The following is a 19,070-nucleotide window of genomic DNA, read 5'->3' on the forward strand; positions in this document are numbered from 1 at the left end:
TGAGCATTTTGTCATAGTTCAGAGAGAAAACAAGGGTTACTCAGGCCATTTTCCTTGTGGGCGTGAGGGTGGACCCCATCTTCTTTTTTTTTTTTTTTTTTTTTTTTTTTGGTTTTTCGATACAGGGTTTCTCTGTGTAGCTTTGCGCCTTTCCTGGAACTCACTTTGGAGACCAGGCTGGCCTCGAACTCACAGAGATCCGCCTGGCTCTGCCTCCCGAGTGCTGGGATTAAAGGCGTGCACCACCACCGCCTGGCTTGGACCCCATCTTCTGAACCACAGGCTTTCTGTTAGAGCCTATACCAAGCAGAAGACCAGTTCAGTCTGTCTTGAATGTAAGAGGCAAGGTTCTCCAAAGCCATTCTTGTTTTGTTAGGAACTTCAACTGTCCTGTCCATGTGCCATGTTGGAGCTGTACAGGTTCACACATGGGCAAGCACATGTGCATGTACACACACACACACTCACACTCACACACTCACACACAGTTAAGGGAGGTGCCTGGTACTGGGAATAAACAAGATTCATTTTGGGGCCAAGATTTCTTCAGAGACCCTGATGTCTGGGCTGTTTCCCCAGCACTGGGCCTAGGGCCAGTTGCGATTCTTGGCCATCACGTGGTTTCCCGGCTCATCTGGGTGAGGGGAGGAGCAAGGTCCAGAGTCAAACTGCCCCAACCCTAGGTGGATCAGAAGGGAGCCGACATCAGACCAGACAGGTCTGACATCTCCTGGACCCTCCAGCCATGCGGCTCCTCTGGGGGCTGCTCTGGGCGTTCAGCTTCTTTGCCTTGTCTCTGCAGAAGCCCAGGTCCTGGGGCAAGACTTGGGCTTGGGTGGGCGGGGGTGAGGGAGCGTGGGGTGGCGGGGTTAGGCTGGGTCTGAAGTACCCTCACTCTTCTCCCAGGTTGCTCCTGTTCTCCCCTTCTGTGGTTAATTTGGGGGTCCCTCTGTCAGTGGGGGTGCAGCTCCAGGATGTCCCTCCAGGACAGGAAGTAAAAGGATCAGTGTTCCTGAGAAACCCAAATGGTGGCCTCTGCTCCCCAAAGAAGAATTTTGCCCTCAGCTCAGGAAATGATTTTGTGCTTCTCAGCCTCGAGGTAACCAGTGTCCACCCCCTGCTGGTCCTCAGGCCTCCCTGCTGCACCCTGTCGCCTGTTTAATTATAGATGGGTGCTTGTTATGTAACAGGCTGGCTTTGAACTCATGGCAATCTGCCTCAGCTTTCTGAGTGCTGAGATTTACCTGGTTCCTCTGTTGCCTTTCGCTTTATGTCTCCTTTTGGCTTTGAAACGGTTTCACGGTATAGCCTAGATTGCCTGTGAAGGCTCAGCAGCCCTCCTCTGGCCTCCCGAGTGTCGGGATTACAGCCATGCGCCATCACGGCTGCCCTTCTGTTGCTTTTCAAGCCTGTCTTCCTCACTGACTTCCTCCCTCCGCTCGTCCGGCCCGGTGGTCTTGGTGTCCCTGTCTTGGGTTCTGTGTCCCTTTCTTCTTGGACAGTCCCCCTCCCCTCTCCTGACAGGTTCCACTGGAAGATGTGAGGCGCTGTGGCCTCTTCGACCTGCGCAGAGCCCCCCATGTCCAGCTGGTGGCTCAGTCTCCGTGGCTAAAGAACACAATGTCCAAAGCCACAGACACTCAGGGGGTCAACTTACTGTTCTCCTCTCGCCGTGGACACATCTTTGTGCAGACTGACCAGCCTGTTTACAACCCTGGCCAGCGGGGTGAGCCTCCGGCCTCGGGGCCTTTGCTTTGCCTCTCTCCCAGGCTGCTCAGGGCATGTCTGGTACCCTCTGTGTAAGGAGACTCCACAGACAGCAGCACCCCAGAGGGCGGCTTAGCGGGCTTCTCCCCATTGCCTCCCTGCAGTAGTCCCTGGCCTTTGCCCAGGAACTCTTACCTCTCATCCTCCCTCTTAGTTCGTTACCGAGTCTTTGCACTGGATCACAAGATGCGCCCGTCCACTGACACCCTGACGGTCACGGTGGATGTGAGTGCCTGACCTTTGACCCTTCTGACCCTGTGCACTACTGGTGTGGTCTCCCACCTGACCACACTGACTCCCCTTGTAGAACTCTCATGGCCTCCGTGTGCGGAAGAAGGAGGTCTTCGTTCCCACATCCATCTTCCAAGATGACTTCATGATTCCAGACATCTCAGAGTGAGCTCCCCCACCTCAGGGCACCCCTCGATCTACCCCACCCCGAGTCCTGCTTCCCTTGGCATGTCCACCCCTGACATACAGGGTCACATTCCAGGGGCTCTGACCCTGTGCCCCCACACCTCTTCCGGAGGACTCAGGCCGTGGGCTGTCTGTGGGTGGGTAGCCCAACTCTCCGCCTTGCCCAATCTCAGGCCAGGGACCTGGAAGATCTCAGCGAGGTTCTCAGACAGCCTGCAGTCCAATAGCAGCACCCACTTTGAAGTGAAGAAATACGGTAAGCGCTGAAGTAAGGGGAGGAGACGAGGTGAGGCAGGGCAGCCCCGGGGGAGGAGCTCTGCAGGACCCTTGCTTAGTCCCTGACCCACATCTCTTCACCCTCATTCAGTCCTTCCCAACTTTGAAGTGAAGATCACCCCACGGAAGCCATATATCCTGACAGTGCCCAGCCATCTGGATGAAATACAATTAGACATCCAGGCCAGGTAACCACTATCCTCTAGTCCCACACCCAGGACTCACCATGCAAAGCCCAGCTTCTGTCCACCTTTGACTCTCCTTCTCCTTTCCCTCCCTCCCTCCCTCCCTCCCTCCCTCCCTCCCTCCCTTCCTTCCTTCCTTCCTTCCTTCCTTTCTTCCTTCCTGAGACAGAGTCTTACTCTTACTGTATACTTACTGTATATACCTGACTGGCCTTGAACTCACAGAGGTCCATCTGCCTCTGCCTCTTGAGTGCTGGGATGAAGATGTGCGTGTGTGTGTCTGTGTGCAGGGCATGTGTGTGTACGTGTGAAGATGTGCATGTGTGTGTCTGTGTACAGGGCATGTGTGTAGCTAGAGTTTTCCTGACTGGCCCACAGTCAGGACAAATCTTTGTCACTCGCCAGTCCCACAGCCACTCAGACCCAACCAAGTAAACACAGAGACTTATATTAGTTACAAACTGTATGGCCGTGGCAGGCTTCTTGCTAACTGTTCTTACAGCTTAAATTAATCCATTTCCATAAATCTATACCTTTCCACGTGGCTTGTGGCTTACCGGCATCTTCACATGCTGCTTGTCATGGCAGCAGCTGGCAGTGTCTCCCTTCTGCCTTCCTGTTCTCTCAATTCTCCTCTCTGTTAGTCCCGTCTATACTTCCTGCCTGGCCACTGGCCAATCAGTGATTTATTTATTGACCAATCAGCAACACATTTGACATACAGACCATCCCACAGCACTTCCCCTTTTCTTTCTTTCTTTTTTTTTTTGATTTTTCGAGACAGGGTTTCTCTGTGTAGCTTTGCGCCTTTCCTGGATCTTGCTTTGTAGACCAGGCTGGCCTTGAACTCACAAAGATCCGCCTGCCTCTGCCTCCCGAGTGCTGGGATTAAAGGCGTGCGCCACCACCGCCCGGCCCCCCTTTTCTTTTCTTAAAAAGGAAGGTTTTAACCTTTACACATCTCCAAAGTCAGCTTGGTATATTTGGGAATTTGGGCGTAGCTTCTCTTACTACTTCCTGCTGGAGGGGGGCGCTGTATCTCATGGGGACATAAAGAAAATTTTAGGATCATGGAGTAGTCCGTGAAGGTGTATTGTCTGAGCCAGTTGCCTTGAAACAGTTCTGGATGTTGGATCATCTGGGCCTTGGTGTCATCGGAGACCTTTCAGGGGGTCTTGGCTGGTCAAACCTGATGTATCTTAATCTGGAACAAATCCATAGCCTTTGGCTTTCTGTGGAAACAAAAGCAGAGCCTCCTTTCCAAAGCAACATATCCTTACATCCAAATTTTGAAGTCAAGGTACCTTTAAAATATCCATATTGGTTTAACTCAACAGCTTTTATGATCAAATGTTTTTCTTCAGTTACGAATATCAAAGAGAACTTAATCCAGATTCTCTGTGTGGTAGCCATCTTTACGTGGCTTATTTTTTATTTTACCTTGAGCCGATTGCTTTAAACTGCAGCATTTTAAGACTGAAACGGAGCTGTGGCTGCTGGCTCCGCCCACTTCAGCTTCCCAACATGGCAGTGCTACGTTTTCTGCCAGCTCTGGGAGCCATCAACTTTCAGAAATAGTGGGTCTATGCTTCTATCAAAGCAGCGTGTAGCCCAGAAACCTCTTTTTTTTTTTTTTTTTTTTGTACTAGCAAGGGCTAAATCCACCACACAGCTTAATGTGCCACTTGCAGAGGCCTCATTCCTGCCATACTGCAGGTCGAGCACGCATGCCAGAAACCCGCCATAGTAGATAGTATAGTAGCTCAAACATGCAGGCTGCCACTAGCTTGAAAGAGACAACTAGGAACTGTTTTTAGCTCTGTTTTAGAATCTTTTTACTCAGGTTTTAGGTGGAAACTCTTGCCAACACATTGAGCGCCATTTGTAGCTAGAGTTTTCCTGCCTGGCCCACAGTCAGGACAAATCTCTGTCACCTGCCAGTCCCACAGCTGCTCAGACCCAACCAAGTAAACACAGAGACTTATATTGGTTACAAACTGTATGGCTGTGGCAGGCTTCTTGCTAACTGTTCTTATATCTTAAATTAATCCATTTCCATAAATCTATACCTTGCCACGTGGCTCGTGGCTTACCGGCATCTTCACATGCTGCTTGTCCTGGTGGCGGCTGGCAGTGACTCCTTCCGCCTTCCTGTTCTTTCTTTTCTCCTCTCTGTTAGTCCCACCTATACTTCCTGCCTAGCTACTGGCCAGTCAGTGTTTTATTTATTGACCAATCAGAGCAATTTGACATACAGACCATCCCACAGCACACGTGTGTGTACATGTGAAGATGTGTGTGTGTGTGTGTGTGTGTGTCTGTGTGCAGGACACGTGTGTGTACATGTGAAGATGTGTGTGTGTCTGTGTGTGTGTCTGTGTCTGTGTGCAGGGCACGTGTGTGTACATGTGAAGATGTGTGTGTGTGTGTGTGTGTGTGTGTGTGTGTGTGTGTCTGTGTGTGTCTGTGTCTGTGTGCAGGGCACGTGTGTGTACATGTGAAGATGTGTGTGTGTGTCTGTGTCTGTGTCTGTGTGCAGGGCACGTGTGTGTACATGTGTGTGGTGGTAGGGCACGACCTCAGGGGGCATCCTTAGAGCCTCTGTCCATCTCCTTCAAGACACAATCTCTCATTGGCACAGAACTCACTTAACTGGGCTAGACTGGCTAGCTAGGCAGCCCCCAGAATCCCCTTGCCTCTACCTCCCCACTGCGGGAATTCCAAGTGGAAGCTGTCACCCTTGGCATTTTTACATGGATTCTCGGGTGTCGATCTCAGGTCTTTGTGCTTGCGTAGTAAACGCTTTGCCAGCTGAGTTATTTCCCCAGCTCTCAGCTCCCTTCCCATCTCCCTGTGGCAACAGGTATGTCTACGGGAGGCCCGTGCAGGGGGTGGCGTACACTCGCTTTGCTCTCATGGATGAGCATGGCAAGAGGACTTTCCTGCGGGGCCTGGAGACCCAGACCAAGGTAGGAAAGCGGTGAAGGAGGGGACTGAGCGGGAGAGGGGACTCCTCACTGGCATCCTGTTTTCTTTGTCTTAGCTGGTGGAAGGCCAGAGTCAAGTTTCCATCTCAAAGGACCAGTTCCAGGCTGCTCTGGATAAAGTCAATGTTGGGATCGGAGACCTGGAGGGGCTGCGTCTTTACGCAGCTGCAGCCATCATCGAGTCTCCAGGTGGGTGGCTTTCCTCCGCTGTCACCTCAACCCCTTGCCCCTGAGGACACAGAGGGGACATTTAAAATGCAAATTAGGCCATCAGCCTAGCTCTTCATCCCCAGTACTGATGTCTACCAGCTTATTTCAGGCACAGCCAAGAAGGACCCAGGAGAAGGTCTCTCTGGTCCTGTTTCCCATCTCCTTTGATTTATTGTTTTGCGTCATTCACCTGTCTACTTACCTACCCGATAAACATGTTGTGCACACACGTGGAGATGAAGCAATGCTTGAACCATTCCTGGCTCTGCCCTCCACCCCTCTGCCCTCTGTCTTGCAGGAGGGGAGATGGAGGAGGCAGAACTCACATCCTGGCGCTTTGTGTCATCTGCCTTCTCCTTGGATCTCAGCAACACCAAGCGGCATCTTGTGCCTGGAGCCCCCTTCCTGCTGCAGGTTCTTCTTGGAAGGGCAGGACTGGCGGGGGAGGGTGTGGGCCGCACAGTCCTGAGGATGCCTTTTTAAAATTCACCGATGTTCCTCCAGGCCGTGGTCCGAGAAATGTCAGGTTCGATAGCCTCTGATGTCCCTGTCAAAGTTTCTGCCACATTTTTCTCTGGCTCTGACTCAAAAGTTGTCAACTTTGAGCAGAACACCAACGGGATTGGCCAAGTCAGCATTTCCATCCACATCCCACCAACTACCACAGAACTTCAGCTCTTGGTAGTGCTTCCCTGAACCCTGGAGATGGGCATGGGGGTGGGGGTGGGTTCATGAGTTGTTTCCTGAGTGTCCCTGGTCTGGGAGGAGGGGTGGTGTATTTGGGTCCTTGACATAGACCTGCCCTTCCCCGTTCTTCTCTCCAGGTCTTTGCAGGCTTGCTCCACCCAGCCATAGGCAGGCTCACCGTGCAAGCCCCACCTTCAGGAAGCCCTGGCTTCCTGTCCATCGAGCTACTAGACCATCGAGCCCCTCGTGTGGGGGACACCCTCATCCTGAACCTGCGAACTGTGGGCATCCGTGAGGCCACCTTCTCTCATTACTATTACATGGTGTGTGGGCCCTGGAGTATAGGAGTGCTGGCCCTGGGGCAAAGGTCTCCGCAGGCCGGGCACACTTTCAGGACTGGGGGCAGGGCACACACCGATCAGGAAACCACTCACTGCTCCTCCTTGTCTTAGATTCTCTCCCGGGGCCAGATCATGACCATGAGTCGGGAGCCCAGAAGGTCCGTGACCTCCATCTCCGTGTTGGTGGACCATCACCTGGCCCCTTCCTTCTACTTTGTGGTCTACTGCTATCATCAGGGACTCCCAGTGGCCAACTCCCTGCTCATCAATGTCCAGCCTGGAGACTGTGAGGGCAAGGTGACTGGGGCTGGAAAGGTGGTGTGTGTGTGTGTGTGTGTGTGTGTGTGTGTGTGTGTGTGTGTGTGTATTTCACATGTCGCATGGGTGTGTGTGCACATGTATGCATGTGCTCATGGAGAGCTCGGAATCATGTTGGATTGCTCTTCTGCCTTATTCCCTGAGGCAGCTTCTCTCAGTGAATCGTAGCACTCATTGATATGCCTAGTCTTTCTAACCACCGTGCTCTGGGAATCCCCTGTCTCTGCCTTTCAAGGCTGGAATTACAGGCATGCCCTGATGTCCACCTGGTTTCTGGCTGTTCAGACTCCAGTCCTCATGATTGAATGACACACACTTTTAACCTGGTGCACATCCCTAGCCCGCTTTGCCCCCGCTGACTGCCCTTTATGTTCCATTTCTACCAGCTGGAATTGAATGTGGATGGTGCCAAGGAGTATCGTAATGGGGACAGCATGAAGCTCCACATTCAGACGGACTCCCAAGCCCTGGTGGCACTGGGAGCTGTGGACACAGCTCTGTATGCTGTGGGTGGCAGGTCTCACAAACCCCTCGACATGAGCAAGGTCTGTCAGGTCCTCGCCATCCTTCCCTCTCACTAGGCTCTGGGGCTTAGCTCTCCAGTCACTCAGTCCCCACAGCCTCTCTCCGTCTTGCCGTGGATCCTGGGTCCTGGCCACTTCCTCTCTTGCCCTTGGTCTCTAGTTCCCCACTCCTCTCTTGTCTTTGTTTTAGCCCTGCCCTAATACCCTCAGCGGAGTGGCAGGTGCTGCCCCTCAGCCGCTCTCGTCTCCCAGAATTTCCTGCCTTATCCTGCTAGGTCTTTGAAGTGATGAACAGCTACAACCTGGGCTGTGGTCCTGGAGGTGGGGACAATGCCCTTCAGGTGTTCCAGGCTGCTGGTCTGGCCTTTTCTGATGGAGATCAACTAAGTCAGATCCGGGAGGGTAAGAATGGAGCAAGTCATCCCAGCACTGGGAGGCAGAGGCAGGGGATCCATGTGAGTTTGGGAGGAGGAAGAAAGGCTAGGGGGAACACTCTTCAGGGGTGAAAAGGCAGGGCTGAGGGGGGCTGAGCTCCTCTTGCTCTCTACCAGACCTGAGCTGTCCCAAGGAGAAGAAAAGCCGGCAAAAGAGAACCGTGAACTTCCAGAAGGCTGCCAGTGAGAAGTGTGAGTCCTGGGAGCTCTGCACTTGTGCCCGGGGCCAGGGGGGGTCTGCCTCTCTGTCCGCAGCTCCCTCCACCAGCTGTGGTATTGAGGGCTAGGAAGCTGAGGGCTGAAGAAGAGGCTGGGTGGTGCACTCCATCGGCCTCCTGACTCTTCTCCAAGCGTGTATTGGTGGTTCTAGGGGTTGGTGGGGCTCAGGTTCCAGTCCTTCACACCTGCCCAGCCTCCCCTGGCCCAGCAGTGGGCCAGTATGCTTCCCCAGAGACCAGGCGTTGCTGCCAAGATGGACTGACCAAGTTGCCCATGGCTCGCACCTGTGAGCAGCGGGCAGCCCGAGTGCGGCAGCCGGCCTGCCGGGAGCCCTTCTTGTCCTGCTGCCTGTTTGCTGAGAACCTGCGCAAGAACTACACCAGGAGCCAGGCGGGCCTTGCCCGAGGTGAGCAGCCAGGTGAAGCTGGGGAACAGATAGTGGTGCCCGAGAGGACGCAACACCCCTCCTCACTCCTGTGCCCCACCCCAGCCCAGGAGGTGCTGCAGGAGGAAGACCTGATAGATGAAGATGACATCCTCGTGCGCAGCTTCTTCCCGGAGAACTGGCTCTGGAAAGTGGAGACCGTGGACCGCAGCAGACTGTGAGGGCCTGGGGTGCCTGGTCTTGCCTCTGGGTTGGGTCTGGGGACAGTCCTGGGGGGTGACGTGGCTTCTTTGCATGTCCTACCACAGGTTGACACTGTGGCTCCCTGATTCTCTGACCACATGGGAGATTCATGGTGTGAGCCTGTCCAGAAGCAAAGGTGAGGTAGCCCTGCCCGGACCTCAGGCTGCTTGCTCTCTTCCCATTCCCTTGGCTCTGCCTTGCCCTCTGATCCCAGCATGGGGGTGGAGCCCATGGGTCTGGGAAGATCTTCACTGGCATGCATCTAGTCGGAGAGCAACTCAAAGCTGAGAGCAGAGCAAGGTCATTCCCAGACCCCATCTCCTTGTGGCCTGAGGTCTTGATGTCTCCATCTCTGCCCCTGCCTCATATTCCCATCCACAGGCCTGTGTGTGGCCACACCGACCCGTGTCCGAGTGTTCCGAGAATTCCACCTGCATCTGCGGCTGCCCACCTCTGTCCGCCGCTTTGAGCAGCTTGAATTACGGCCTGTTCTCTACAACTATATGAATACTGAGCTGACTGTGAGACCCCATGGGAGCCTGAGCACTCAGGGTGGGAAGGAGGGAGGGTGCAGCCCGGGACGGGTCAGGTGGTGGTCTTGATGGGTTAGGGCTCCGTCCATCCCTGTTTCCCTGTGCCCAGGTGAGTGTCCACGTGTCCCCAGTGGAAGGGCTGTGCCTGGCTGGTGGTGGAAGGCTGGCCCAGCAAGTGCTGGTGCCTGCAGGCTCTGCCCGGCCCGTCGCCTTCTCTGTGGTGCCCACAGCTGCCGCCGCCGTGTCCCTGAAAGTGGTGGCTCGAGGGTCTTTTGATGCCCCTGTGGGAGATGCCGTGTCTAAGATCCTGCAAATTGAAGTAAGTGACTACTCCTCATCTAGGCCCCCTGGGCTCCCAGCTCTATCCTTCAGCATTCTGCTGGCCGGGCCAGGGCTCAGTGCCCAAACCTAGTGCATGTGTAACCTTAGAACTACGATCGTGACTCAGCTCCGTCTCTGAAATGATTTATTGATTTATTTACTTATTTTCAGACAGAGGCTAGATATATAGCTCAGGCTTGCCTCAAACTCACTCCTTTGCCCAAGCTGGCCTTGAACTTCCAGTAATCATTCCCAACTGTTGGGACTACAGGCATGCAAAGTAGTTTATTCTATGTCATTTAATTTTTGTGGTACTGGGAGTCAAATAGGACTTTGTGCATGGTAGACAAATGAGCCATGTCCCTGTTCCCATCCATGAAGTTTACCCTCCAAGTTCCTGGGGTGTCTGCCCCAGGAGGGGCAGGTGTAGTCCTGGCTGATCCCGCCCTCCATTTTTTGCCTGAGACAGAAGGAAGGGGCCATCCACAGAGAAGAGATGGTCTACGAACTCAACCCTATGGGTGAGTGCCTCCTGCTCCAGCCACCAGTTCCTTAGGGGCGTTATGAGGCACAGGGGCCAACCACCAGCTCCTCTCATCTCCCTAGATAACCGAGGCCGGACATTGGAAATTCCTGGCAGCTCTGACCCCAACATCATCCCTGATGGAGATTTCAGCAGCTTCGTCAGGGTTACAGGTAGGCGGCTGGTCCAGACCTTTCCCGTGAGTACCTGCGTGCACCCGAAGCCTGTGGGGGTGCTGTGTTGGCCTCTGAGGCTGGGTCCTCAGCCTCGTCTTCACCTTCTCCCTCCTTCATAGCATCTGAACCCTTGGACACTTTGGGCTCTGAAGGCGCCTTATCCCCAGGAGGTGTGGCCTCCCTCCTGAGGCTCCCCCGGGGCTGTGCAGAACAAACCATGGTCTATTTGGCTCCTACACTGACTGCTTCCCACTACCTGGATAAGACAGAGCAGTGGAGTAAACTGCCCCCCGAGACCAAGGACCACGCTGTGGATCTGATCCAGAAAGGTTTTGGGCAGCTGGGAGCCTAGAGAGGGAAGCTGGGGGAGTCACGGGGAGCACAGCCTAGGCACAGACAGCAGGAGTGTGGGCAGGTCACCTCCACAGTCACCTCTCCTTTCCCAGGCCACATGCGGATCCAGCAGTTTCGGAAGAAAGATGGTTCCTTTGGGGCTTGGTTACACCGGGACAGTAGCACCTGGTGAGGCTAGGGGTGTGTTCAGGGCAGCGGGAGAGCAAGACACCACGAGCTGGGTCTCCAGCCATCCCTCCTCCCCTCCAGGCTCACGGCCTTTGTGCTGAAGATTCTGAGTTTGGCCCAGGAGCAGGTGGGCGACTCCCCAGAGAAACTTCAGCAGACAGCTGGTTGGCTCCTGGCACAGCAGCTGGGTGATGGCTCATTCCACGACCCGTGTCCAGTCATCCACAGAGGCATGCAGGTGCGAGCATGCCAGAGGTCCCTGAGGACGTCAACAGTAAGGCTGCTTGGGTCCCTCTGCACCCCAGCCTGACAGTCTCTTTCTCTCCTTACTAGGGGGGCTTGGTAGGGAATGATGAGACTGTGGCGCTCACCGCCTTCGTGGTCATAGCCCTTCATCACGGGCTGGCCGTCTTCCAGGACGGGAGTGACCAGCAGCTGAAGCAGAGAGTGGTAAGGAAATGGGCACGGCTGCCCTTCACGGCTCCCAGCTGTTCCTCTCCAGGATCCCAGGCGGGCAGCTCAGGGCTCTGCTGTCTTCTAGGAAGCCTCCATCTCCAAGGCAAATGAGTTCTTAGGGCAGAGGGCAAGTGCCGGGCTCCTGGGTGCCCACGCAGCCGCCATCACAGCCTATGCCCTGACACTGACCAAGGCCTCCGAGGACCTGAGGAATGTTGCCCACAACAGCCTGATGGCCATGGCTGAGGAAACGGCCGGTGAGGGCGAAGGCACCCTGGCAGAGTGCCTGGGACCCTTGGGATTCTTGAGTGGAGACAAAGACTCTGAAAAGGCCTTTCATGGCTGCGGAGCAGAAGCAGGGGCAGCTGGCAGGGGGTGCCAGAGAGCCTGCTGGCTCAGCTCCAACTGCGGTTTTCCTTCCCTTCCAGAAAACCTCTACTGGGGCTCAGTCATTGGCTCTCAGGACAACGTTGTGTCGCCCACCCCGGCCTCTCCTAGCCCATCAGAACCTGTGCCCCAGGCCCCAGCCCTGTGGATTGAAACCACAGCCTATGGCCTGTTACACCTGCTCCTGAGGGAGGGCAACGGAGAAATGGCCAACAAGGCTGCAACCTGGCTCACCCACCAGGGCAGCTTCGCAGGGGCATTCCGCAGTACCCAGGTAGGGGCAGCCACGGGGCTCTGGGTAGGTGGTCCTGAGATCAGGTGCCCGACTCCTAGCCTAATCTCCTTAGGACACAGTGGTCACCCTGGACGCCCTGTCTGCATACTGGATTGCTTCCCACACCACGGAGGAGAAGTCACTCAATGTGACCCTCAGCTCCCTGGGCCGCGATGGGTTCAAGTCTCACACACTGCAACTAAACAACCACCAAGTCAAGGGCTTGGAGGAGGAGCTGAAGGTGACCCACCCCCTCCCTGATGGGGTTGCTGTGGGGTTTGGGCCAGCTCAGGAGCACTCCCCATCCCTGCCCAGCCCACCTCTCTCCTGAGGCGTTGTGGGAAGACTGACTTTCTTCTGGCCGTGTGGTCAGACCACTGGGCTCTCCTTCCCTCACCCATGAAACAGCGTGTCTGCAGAGCTCTCGCCAGGGTCTAGGACAGTGGTTCTCAACCTTCCTAACGCTATGACCCTTTAATGCGGTTCCTCAGGTCGTGGTGACCCCCAACCATACAATTTTTTTCATTGCTACTTCATAACTGTAATTTTGTTACTATTATGAATCCTAATGTAACTATCTGTTTTCCAGTGGTCTTAGGTGACCCCTGTGAAAGGGTTGTTTGACCCCCCAAAGGGGTCATGACCCACAGGTTGAGAACCACTGGTCTAGGAGGCTGGAGAGAGATACTGCAGCAGAGTATCAGCCTTTGGACAGGGGCTGGGCTGGGCTGCCCTGAGGGATCTGTCCCCTGTCCCTCTGACCTGCTTTTCTCTCCCTCCTGGAAGTTCTCGCTGGGCAGCAAGATCAGCGTGAAGGTGGGAGGAAACAGCAAGGGCACCTTGAAGGTGAGGCCAGCGGGGCCGGGGTGGGGACCTTGTGGGCAGAGCTTCCGTGCTGGGCCGGAGCAAGCCATCTCTGGCTGCTCGGTGTCCCTTGATGCTTTTCTGAGCCTCGTCTTTGCTCTGGCTCCCCCCATTTCTGGGTATCTGCTATTTCCTTCACCTGCAGATCCTGGTCCTCAGCCGGGCCTGTCCCTTGTCCACAGGACCCCATGCCCCTTTTCTTCCTGTGTGCCTCAGCTGGCCCCTGGAGCCCCTTCCACCCGTGAGGCTCGCTGCCTCCCTCCTCTGGCCCGGGTGACTCCTACTGCGCTCACGCTGCCCCGCACAGCAGTGAGACTTACAGCCTGGGAAAACGTGCCACTTCCCAGAAGGATGGCATATGCCTGAAGTCCCAGAGCTTGGGAGGTGGAGCCAGGAGGAGGATCGGTAGCTCAAGGTCGCCTTTGCTATACAATGAGGTTGAGGCCAGCTTATGAAAGGGTCTGAGAATGCCGAAGGAAGACCCCAGACTCAGATGGTTTTGCAAAGACCAAGAACGTTTATTCTGCATGTGGGGTCACCACCTGTACAAAATGGTGACCCCAAAAGGAGCACGCAGTCCCCTCTTAAGCTCAGCTAGGGGAATTCTAGGAACAGTTAGGTCACCTCAGACACAATTGGTTAGGCAGGCTGTAGCTACAATTTTAATTGGCGGTGGTTATAGTTTTACCAGTTTTGGGCATACTTGGACAAAACAGGGTATGTTCTGGGGTGACTGCAGGAACTGTCCTTTTTGGTCACTTCCTTGAGGTGCTGTGGGGCTGGCTCAGGCCTTGTAGATGCCACCTCCCTTGTCTTTTAGGAAACTGAAACTCTGGCCCAGTTGTCAAGTGGGAAAGTTCAGACTTTCACTTAGACCACACGAAACCCTTAAAAAAAAAAAAAAAAAAGCCAGACTTTTCCCCCTAACCCTCGTCCTGTGACTTACACAGCTGGGCTCTGCCCATCACCATCTCCCTAGCTTCGGCCAGGAGCCACGGTAGGGCTTCCTGCTGTGGCTCCTCTGCCCTCTGGTGGCAGGTTGGGCTCTCAGGGTGGCCTGGCCTCCTCACTGCACTTACAGCTTACCCAGTGTTCTAGTGGGTTCTGCACTGGGGTGGGGGTGGGGGGTGGGAGAAGCTGGGGGCCTTAGATCCTCCTGCCCAGGAGACCCTTCAAGTCTGTGCCGTCTGTGTCCTGTGTTCTCTCTCGGCCCATCTCTGACTGAGCCAGGTCCTTCGTACCTACAATGTCCTGAACCTGAAGAATACAACCTGTCAGGACCTCCAGATGGAAGTGACAGTCACGGGCTACGTAGAGTACACAAGTAAGCACTGGGGTCGGTGGGTCCTGAGCCCTGCAGGGCTGACATGGGCCGAGGACCTCCTCACCACTGCCCTGCACAGGGGAAGCCAACGAGGACTACGAAGACTACGAGTATGAGATGCCAGCCGCAGATGACCCTGGTGCCCACTCGAAGCCAGTGACGCCCCTGCAGCTGTTTGAGGGTCGTCGGAGCCGCCGCAGAAGGGAGGCTCCCAAGGTGGAGGCAGAGGACCCGGAGTCCAAAGTGCAGTACACCGTGTGCATCTGGTGGGTGCTGGGAGCTTTCTGGAGAAATGGGGTGGTGGGGAGAGGCCGGGCAGGCGGGGCTGCAGCGTGGACCTCAGGCTGTACAGCTGGCCCCTCCTCCCTGCAGGCGCAACGGCAAGGTGGGGTTGTCTGGCATGGCAATCGCAGACATCACCCTCCTGAGTGGATTCCACGCCCTGAGGGCTGACCTGGAGAAGGTACCATCAGCCATCCACAGTCACCCTCTGTCTTTAGGAGCCCTGCTTCATCTTTGTAGCACCCCAGTCACATGCGATGACCTGTGGCCGTCTCCCCTTCCCTGCAGCTGACTTCCCTCTCTGACCGTTACGTGAGTCACTTTGAGACCGATGGGCCCCATGTCCTGTTGTACTTCGACTCGGTGAGTGGGGAGAAGTGTTGTAAGGGTCAGATGATGTAGTAGCTGGTGATGAGGGCGCCATGTGGGGAGGTGGCTGGGAGGCAGAGAGCCTTGGAGAACTCAGGTCCTGCCACAGCTCAATGCAAGGATGGGTCTGTGAGTTCAGCGTGGCGACCATCAGCCTTCAAGGGTTTATGGGGAGCCAGGGAGAGGTGGAGACCACCATGGACACTGTGCTCCTGGGAAAGGAGAGGTGGCCGGGTGAGGCGGGGTTGGTTCAGAAGCTAACCCACGTCATAGAGGGTCTCACAGGGAATGTGTGCCTGTAGTGAAACTCAGCCGAGGGCCTTGGGCGGTGAAGACTAGGACAAGGTCCGTCTTAGCAGTGAAGTCATTGGAGACCTTGGAGACCGGTGCTTAGAGTCTAGAGACAGGAAGATGACAGACCATGAAGGATGATGGAGATAAGGTCATGGGAACCAAGCAGGAACCGGGCAGGCGAAGGCAACCAGCGGCCCGGCCCTGAGCAGGCTTCTGTCCTGGTGCCAGGTCCCAACCACCCGGGAGTGTGTGGGCTTTGGAGCCCTGCAGGAGGTGGCCGTGGGGCTGGTGCAGCCGGCCAGCGCTGTCCTATACGACTACTACAGTCCCGGTGAGCACTTGGGATGCTCTGACATGCAAGATCATGGGGACTGACCCTCTCATTAGGGATACCATGGTGCGGGGGAGACCTGGGCTCCACGAGATGCTGAGGCAGAGAGGAGAGGCACGGGCCTCACTCCTTGCTGGTTTTCTCTAGATCACAGGTGCTCTGTGTTTTATGCTGCACCTACTAAGAGCAAGCTCCTATCCACCTTGTGCTCTGCAGACGTCTGCCAGTGTGCTGAGGGTGAGATGAGGCCTGGGTGGGGCTGGGAAGATGGCTGGGGAGGCCAAGCTGGTCTCATCTGACACTTGACCTTAGGGAAGTGCCCTCGACAGCGACGCTCACTGGAGCGAGGGGAGCAGGACAGGGATGGCTACAGGATGAAGTTTGCCTGCTATTATCCCCGAGTGGAGTACGGTTAGTCCCCCTTGGCCCACATCCTGCTTGGCACCCGCACCCTGGGCTTCCTAGGTCTCCTGCTTCCCCTAAGCCCACCCGTGGCCTCCTTGATTCCCCACTCCTCCTTCTTTTTCCTCCCCCTCCCAGGCTTCCAGGTTAAGGTTCTCCGAGAAGATGGCAGAGCTGCCTTCCGCCTCTTTGAGACCAAGATCACCCAAGTCCTGCATTTCAGTAGGGAGGAGAGGCGGGTGGGCTGGGGAGTGCTGGAGGCTGAGGTCTGGGTGTGGGGCCTCTTGGAATTGGGAAAGCTCAAAATCCGAATGCAAAGCCCCTGTCCCCCCACCTCCCCATCCCCTCCCCTCCCCATCCCCTTGGGAACCTGGGCTTGTTCGTAAATAGTCAGCAACAACTCCTTCTGTCAGGATCTGCACAGAGCCCTGACCTGGGCTCCTGGCCCTCCCTTCTCCTCTGATGTCTTCTGTCTCTCTATCCCCCCAGCCAAGGATGCCAAGGCTTCGGTAGGTCAGACCCGCAACTTCCTGGTCCGGGCCTCTTGCCGTCTTCACCTGGAGCCTAACAAAGAATACTTGATCATGGGTCTGGATGGAGTGACCAGTGACCTCAAGGGAGAGTAAGTCATCTGACCCTTCCATCCCCTGCTCTCCTCCTGTCTGTGGCCTTCCTTTGGGGACAGATCCTAGGCACCTAGCTCTGCCCCTCCAAAGCCAAGTGCCTCCCGTACCTGTCCTGACCCCTCCCGTGTCACCTGCAGCCCTCAGTACTTGCTGGACTCAAACAGCTGGATCGAGGAGATGCCCTCTGAGCGCCTGTGCCGGAGCACCCGCCAGCGGGCGGCTTGCGCGCAGCTCAATGACTTCCTCCAGGAGTACAGCAGCCAAGGGTGCCAGGTGTGAGGGTGCAGGACTCCGGACCCCTGAACTCAGCCCCAGGGCCAGGTGTGAGCGTGCAGGACTCTGGACCCCTGAACTCAGCCCCAGGGCCAGGTGTGAGAGTGCAGGACTCCGGACCCCTGAACTCAGCCCCAGGGTCAGGCATAAATAAAAGCTTTTGACAGCAAAGTGTCCCTGTGTGTCTGTCTGTAGGTAGAGCAGTCCACCACCACCCAGGTTTTGCTGGGTTTGTGTAATTGTGGACTCAGAGTCTTGGGGAGCCTTGGGTTGTAAAGCTCTGTCTGAACCTTCCTTGAGGCCTCTCTAGGACTCAGTCCCTCTTGGGGCCCAATAGGCAGTGCCCAGGTGTCCTATTGCTGGGCGTCATGGTCACTCGCCCTTGGGACACCTCCTCTTCAGCCCACGTCCTCCACGCTGTCTGTGTAGTTGGAGTTGTGGGGTCTGTGGGCTTGGGCTGTGTCATGGCCTGCTGACCTTGTGGCCTTCGGCAATTTTTCTGGAGTTGTGCAACAACTGATGGCAGTCATCTGGGCACTGACTGTAAACAGGCCAAAGGTTGACTGTGTTGTTCCCAAATACTCAAGGGGAAACACATCTCACAGGGCCAACCCTCCCCACCCTGTCTGCCTAGCTTTCCCCAACCTTGGTGGCAATCTTTGGTTATTCATGGGTGACCTAGAATTCTGCCCAAGGAGATCTGCTGAGATCAGATGAACCTCTCATTCCTTGTTCTGCTCAGTGATTGGTACCAGGCCCATAGCTGCTTATTCCAAGAGCTCATCACTGGAGACAGAAATGAGACTAGGTAGTTCCTGTGCCCTGAGGGAGGCGAGATGTCAGGGTTTAACCCAGTAAGGAGAGCACTAGAGGGGCATGGAGTATTTCTGGAAGAGCACAGGGGAAGCCTTTTTCTGTTTCCCATCCCTGACCTCTGGCCTACCAAGGCCAGCAAGGTCCCCTCTTCTCCTTTCCTAGTTTCGGGTTCTCTGAGACTCCTCGCACATCTATGGTGATTTTTTTTTTAAGTCAGCTGGAGTTGGTCATCTTATTGTTGCAGCCAAGGAGGGCAGCTAACAGTAGTTAGAGGTACAGATTCTGCACCTGCTGCCCGCTGGAGCCTGGTTCTGCCTGAGCAGCTGTGTGCATGCGCAAGCCCCTCGGCCTTGGCCCCAAGCATCTTCATTAAAAACAGGGACAACGGTGTAGCCTGTGTAGCATGGTTGGGGGCAGTTAGGAGAGTGTCTGGTACACAATGTTCCAAAGTGGGCGGGCTGTGGCTTCTTGTCTCCTGACATTTTTCTGTGTGGTGCTGAGGAAAGAACCCAGGACCTCTCCGTGTGCGGTGAACACCAACAGAGCCTTGGCCTTGTTTCTTCTGAGACGAGGTCTTGCTACGTAGCCCAGGCTGACCTCAGACTCAATCCTTCTGTCCCCTACTAAGTGCTGAGATCCCAGGCAGTACCATGCCTCACTCTAAACGCTTCTGACAGTGCCATATACGGTGCCTCTTTAGGCCACATAATTAATGTCACTGGGCCAGGCATTGTGGTACATGCCTGTAATCCCAGCATTCGGAGATGGAAGCAGAGGGGTCACTTTTTTTTTGGTTTGGTTTTTGAGACAGGGTTTCTCTGTATAACAGTCCTGGCTGTCCTGGAACTCCCTTTGTAGACGAGGCTGGCCTCGAACTCACAGAGATCCGCCTGCCTCTGCCTCCTGAGTGCTGGGATTAAAGGCGTGCACCACCACCGCCTGGTGAGGGATCACTTTAAAGTCTTGGCTACATATTGACTTCAAGACCAGCCAGGGCTACATAGTGAAACCTGTCTCAAAAAAAAAAAAGTTTGGTTGTGGTGGTGTATAGGTTTTTTTTTTTTTTTGGTTTGTTTAGTTTTACACATACACATAATATAAAATATAATAAAGAAATGAAAAAACTAAAAAAACCCTGTTTTGTGTGCATGCAGTTCCCTCTGGAGCCAGAAGAGGGCACTGGAACTCCTGAACCAGAGTTATAGAAGGTTGCGGGCAGCCATGTAGATGCCGGGACCTGAACCCAGGTCCTTAGCAATGGCAGCCAACACTCTTAACCACTGAGCCACCTCTCCAGCCCCATG

The 19,070-nt window shown here is 55.2% G+C and overlaps 1 protein-coding gene across 1 annotated transcript; it reads left to right on the forward strand.

The window, feature by feature from the left end:
- The first annotated feature begins 679 nt into the window (after nt 1-679).
- LOC128114330 (complement C4) lies at nt 680-17,121 on the forward strand. The gene is made up of 41 exons (XM_052744247.1): nt 680-810; nt 907-1,099; nt 1,525-1,726; nt 1,922-1,992; nt 2,075-2,163; nt 2,358-2,440; nt 2,552-2,648; nt 5,509-5,614; nt 5,689-5,821; nt 6,141-6,256; nt 6,347-6,523; nt 6,667-6,852; nt 6,982-7,167; nt 7,575-7,733; nt 7,988-8,114; nt 8,264-8,338; nt 8,577-8,771; nt 8,856-8,967; nt 9,059-9,129; nt 9,375-9,514; nt 9,636-9,845; nt 10,317-10,368; nt 10,454-10,543; nt 10,666-10,875; nt 10,993-11,068; nt 11,150-11,306; nt 11,402-11,518; nt 11,610-11,781; nt 11,953-12,185; nt 12,259-12,426; nt 12,972-13,031; nt 14,280-14,373; nt 14,453-14,639; nt 14,746-14,836; nt 14,944-15,018; nt 15,547-15,649; nt 15,797-15,886; nt 15,962-16,060; nt 16,190-16,273; nt 16,541-16,673; nt 16,815-17,121. The coding sequence occupies exons 1-41, from the start codon at nt 746-748 to the stop codon at nt 16,954-16,956; spliced, it is 5,226 nt and encodes a 1,741-aa protein (XP_052600207.1). The 5' UTR covers nt 680-745; the 3' UTR covers nt 16,957-17,121.
- The last annotated feature ends 1,949 nt before the right edge of the window (nt 17,122-19,070 follow it).

Source organism: Peromyscus californicus, unplaced genomic scaffold (genome assembly GCF_007827085.1).
Source record: "Peromyscus californicus insignis strain IS unplaced genomic scaffold, ASM782708v3 Scaffold_19__1_contigs__length_69161282, whole genome shotgun sequence".
NCBI classification, from domain to species: domain Eukaryota; kingdom Metazoa; phylum Chordata; class Mammalia; order Rodentia; family Cricetidae; genus Peromyscus; species Peromyscus californicus.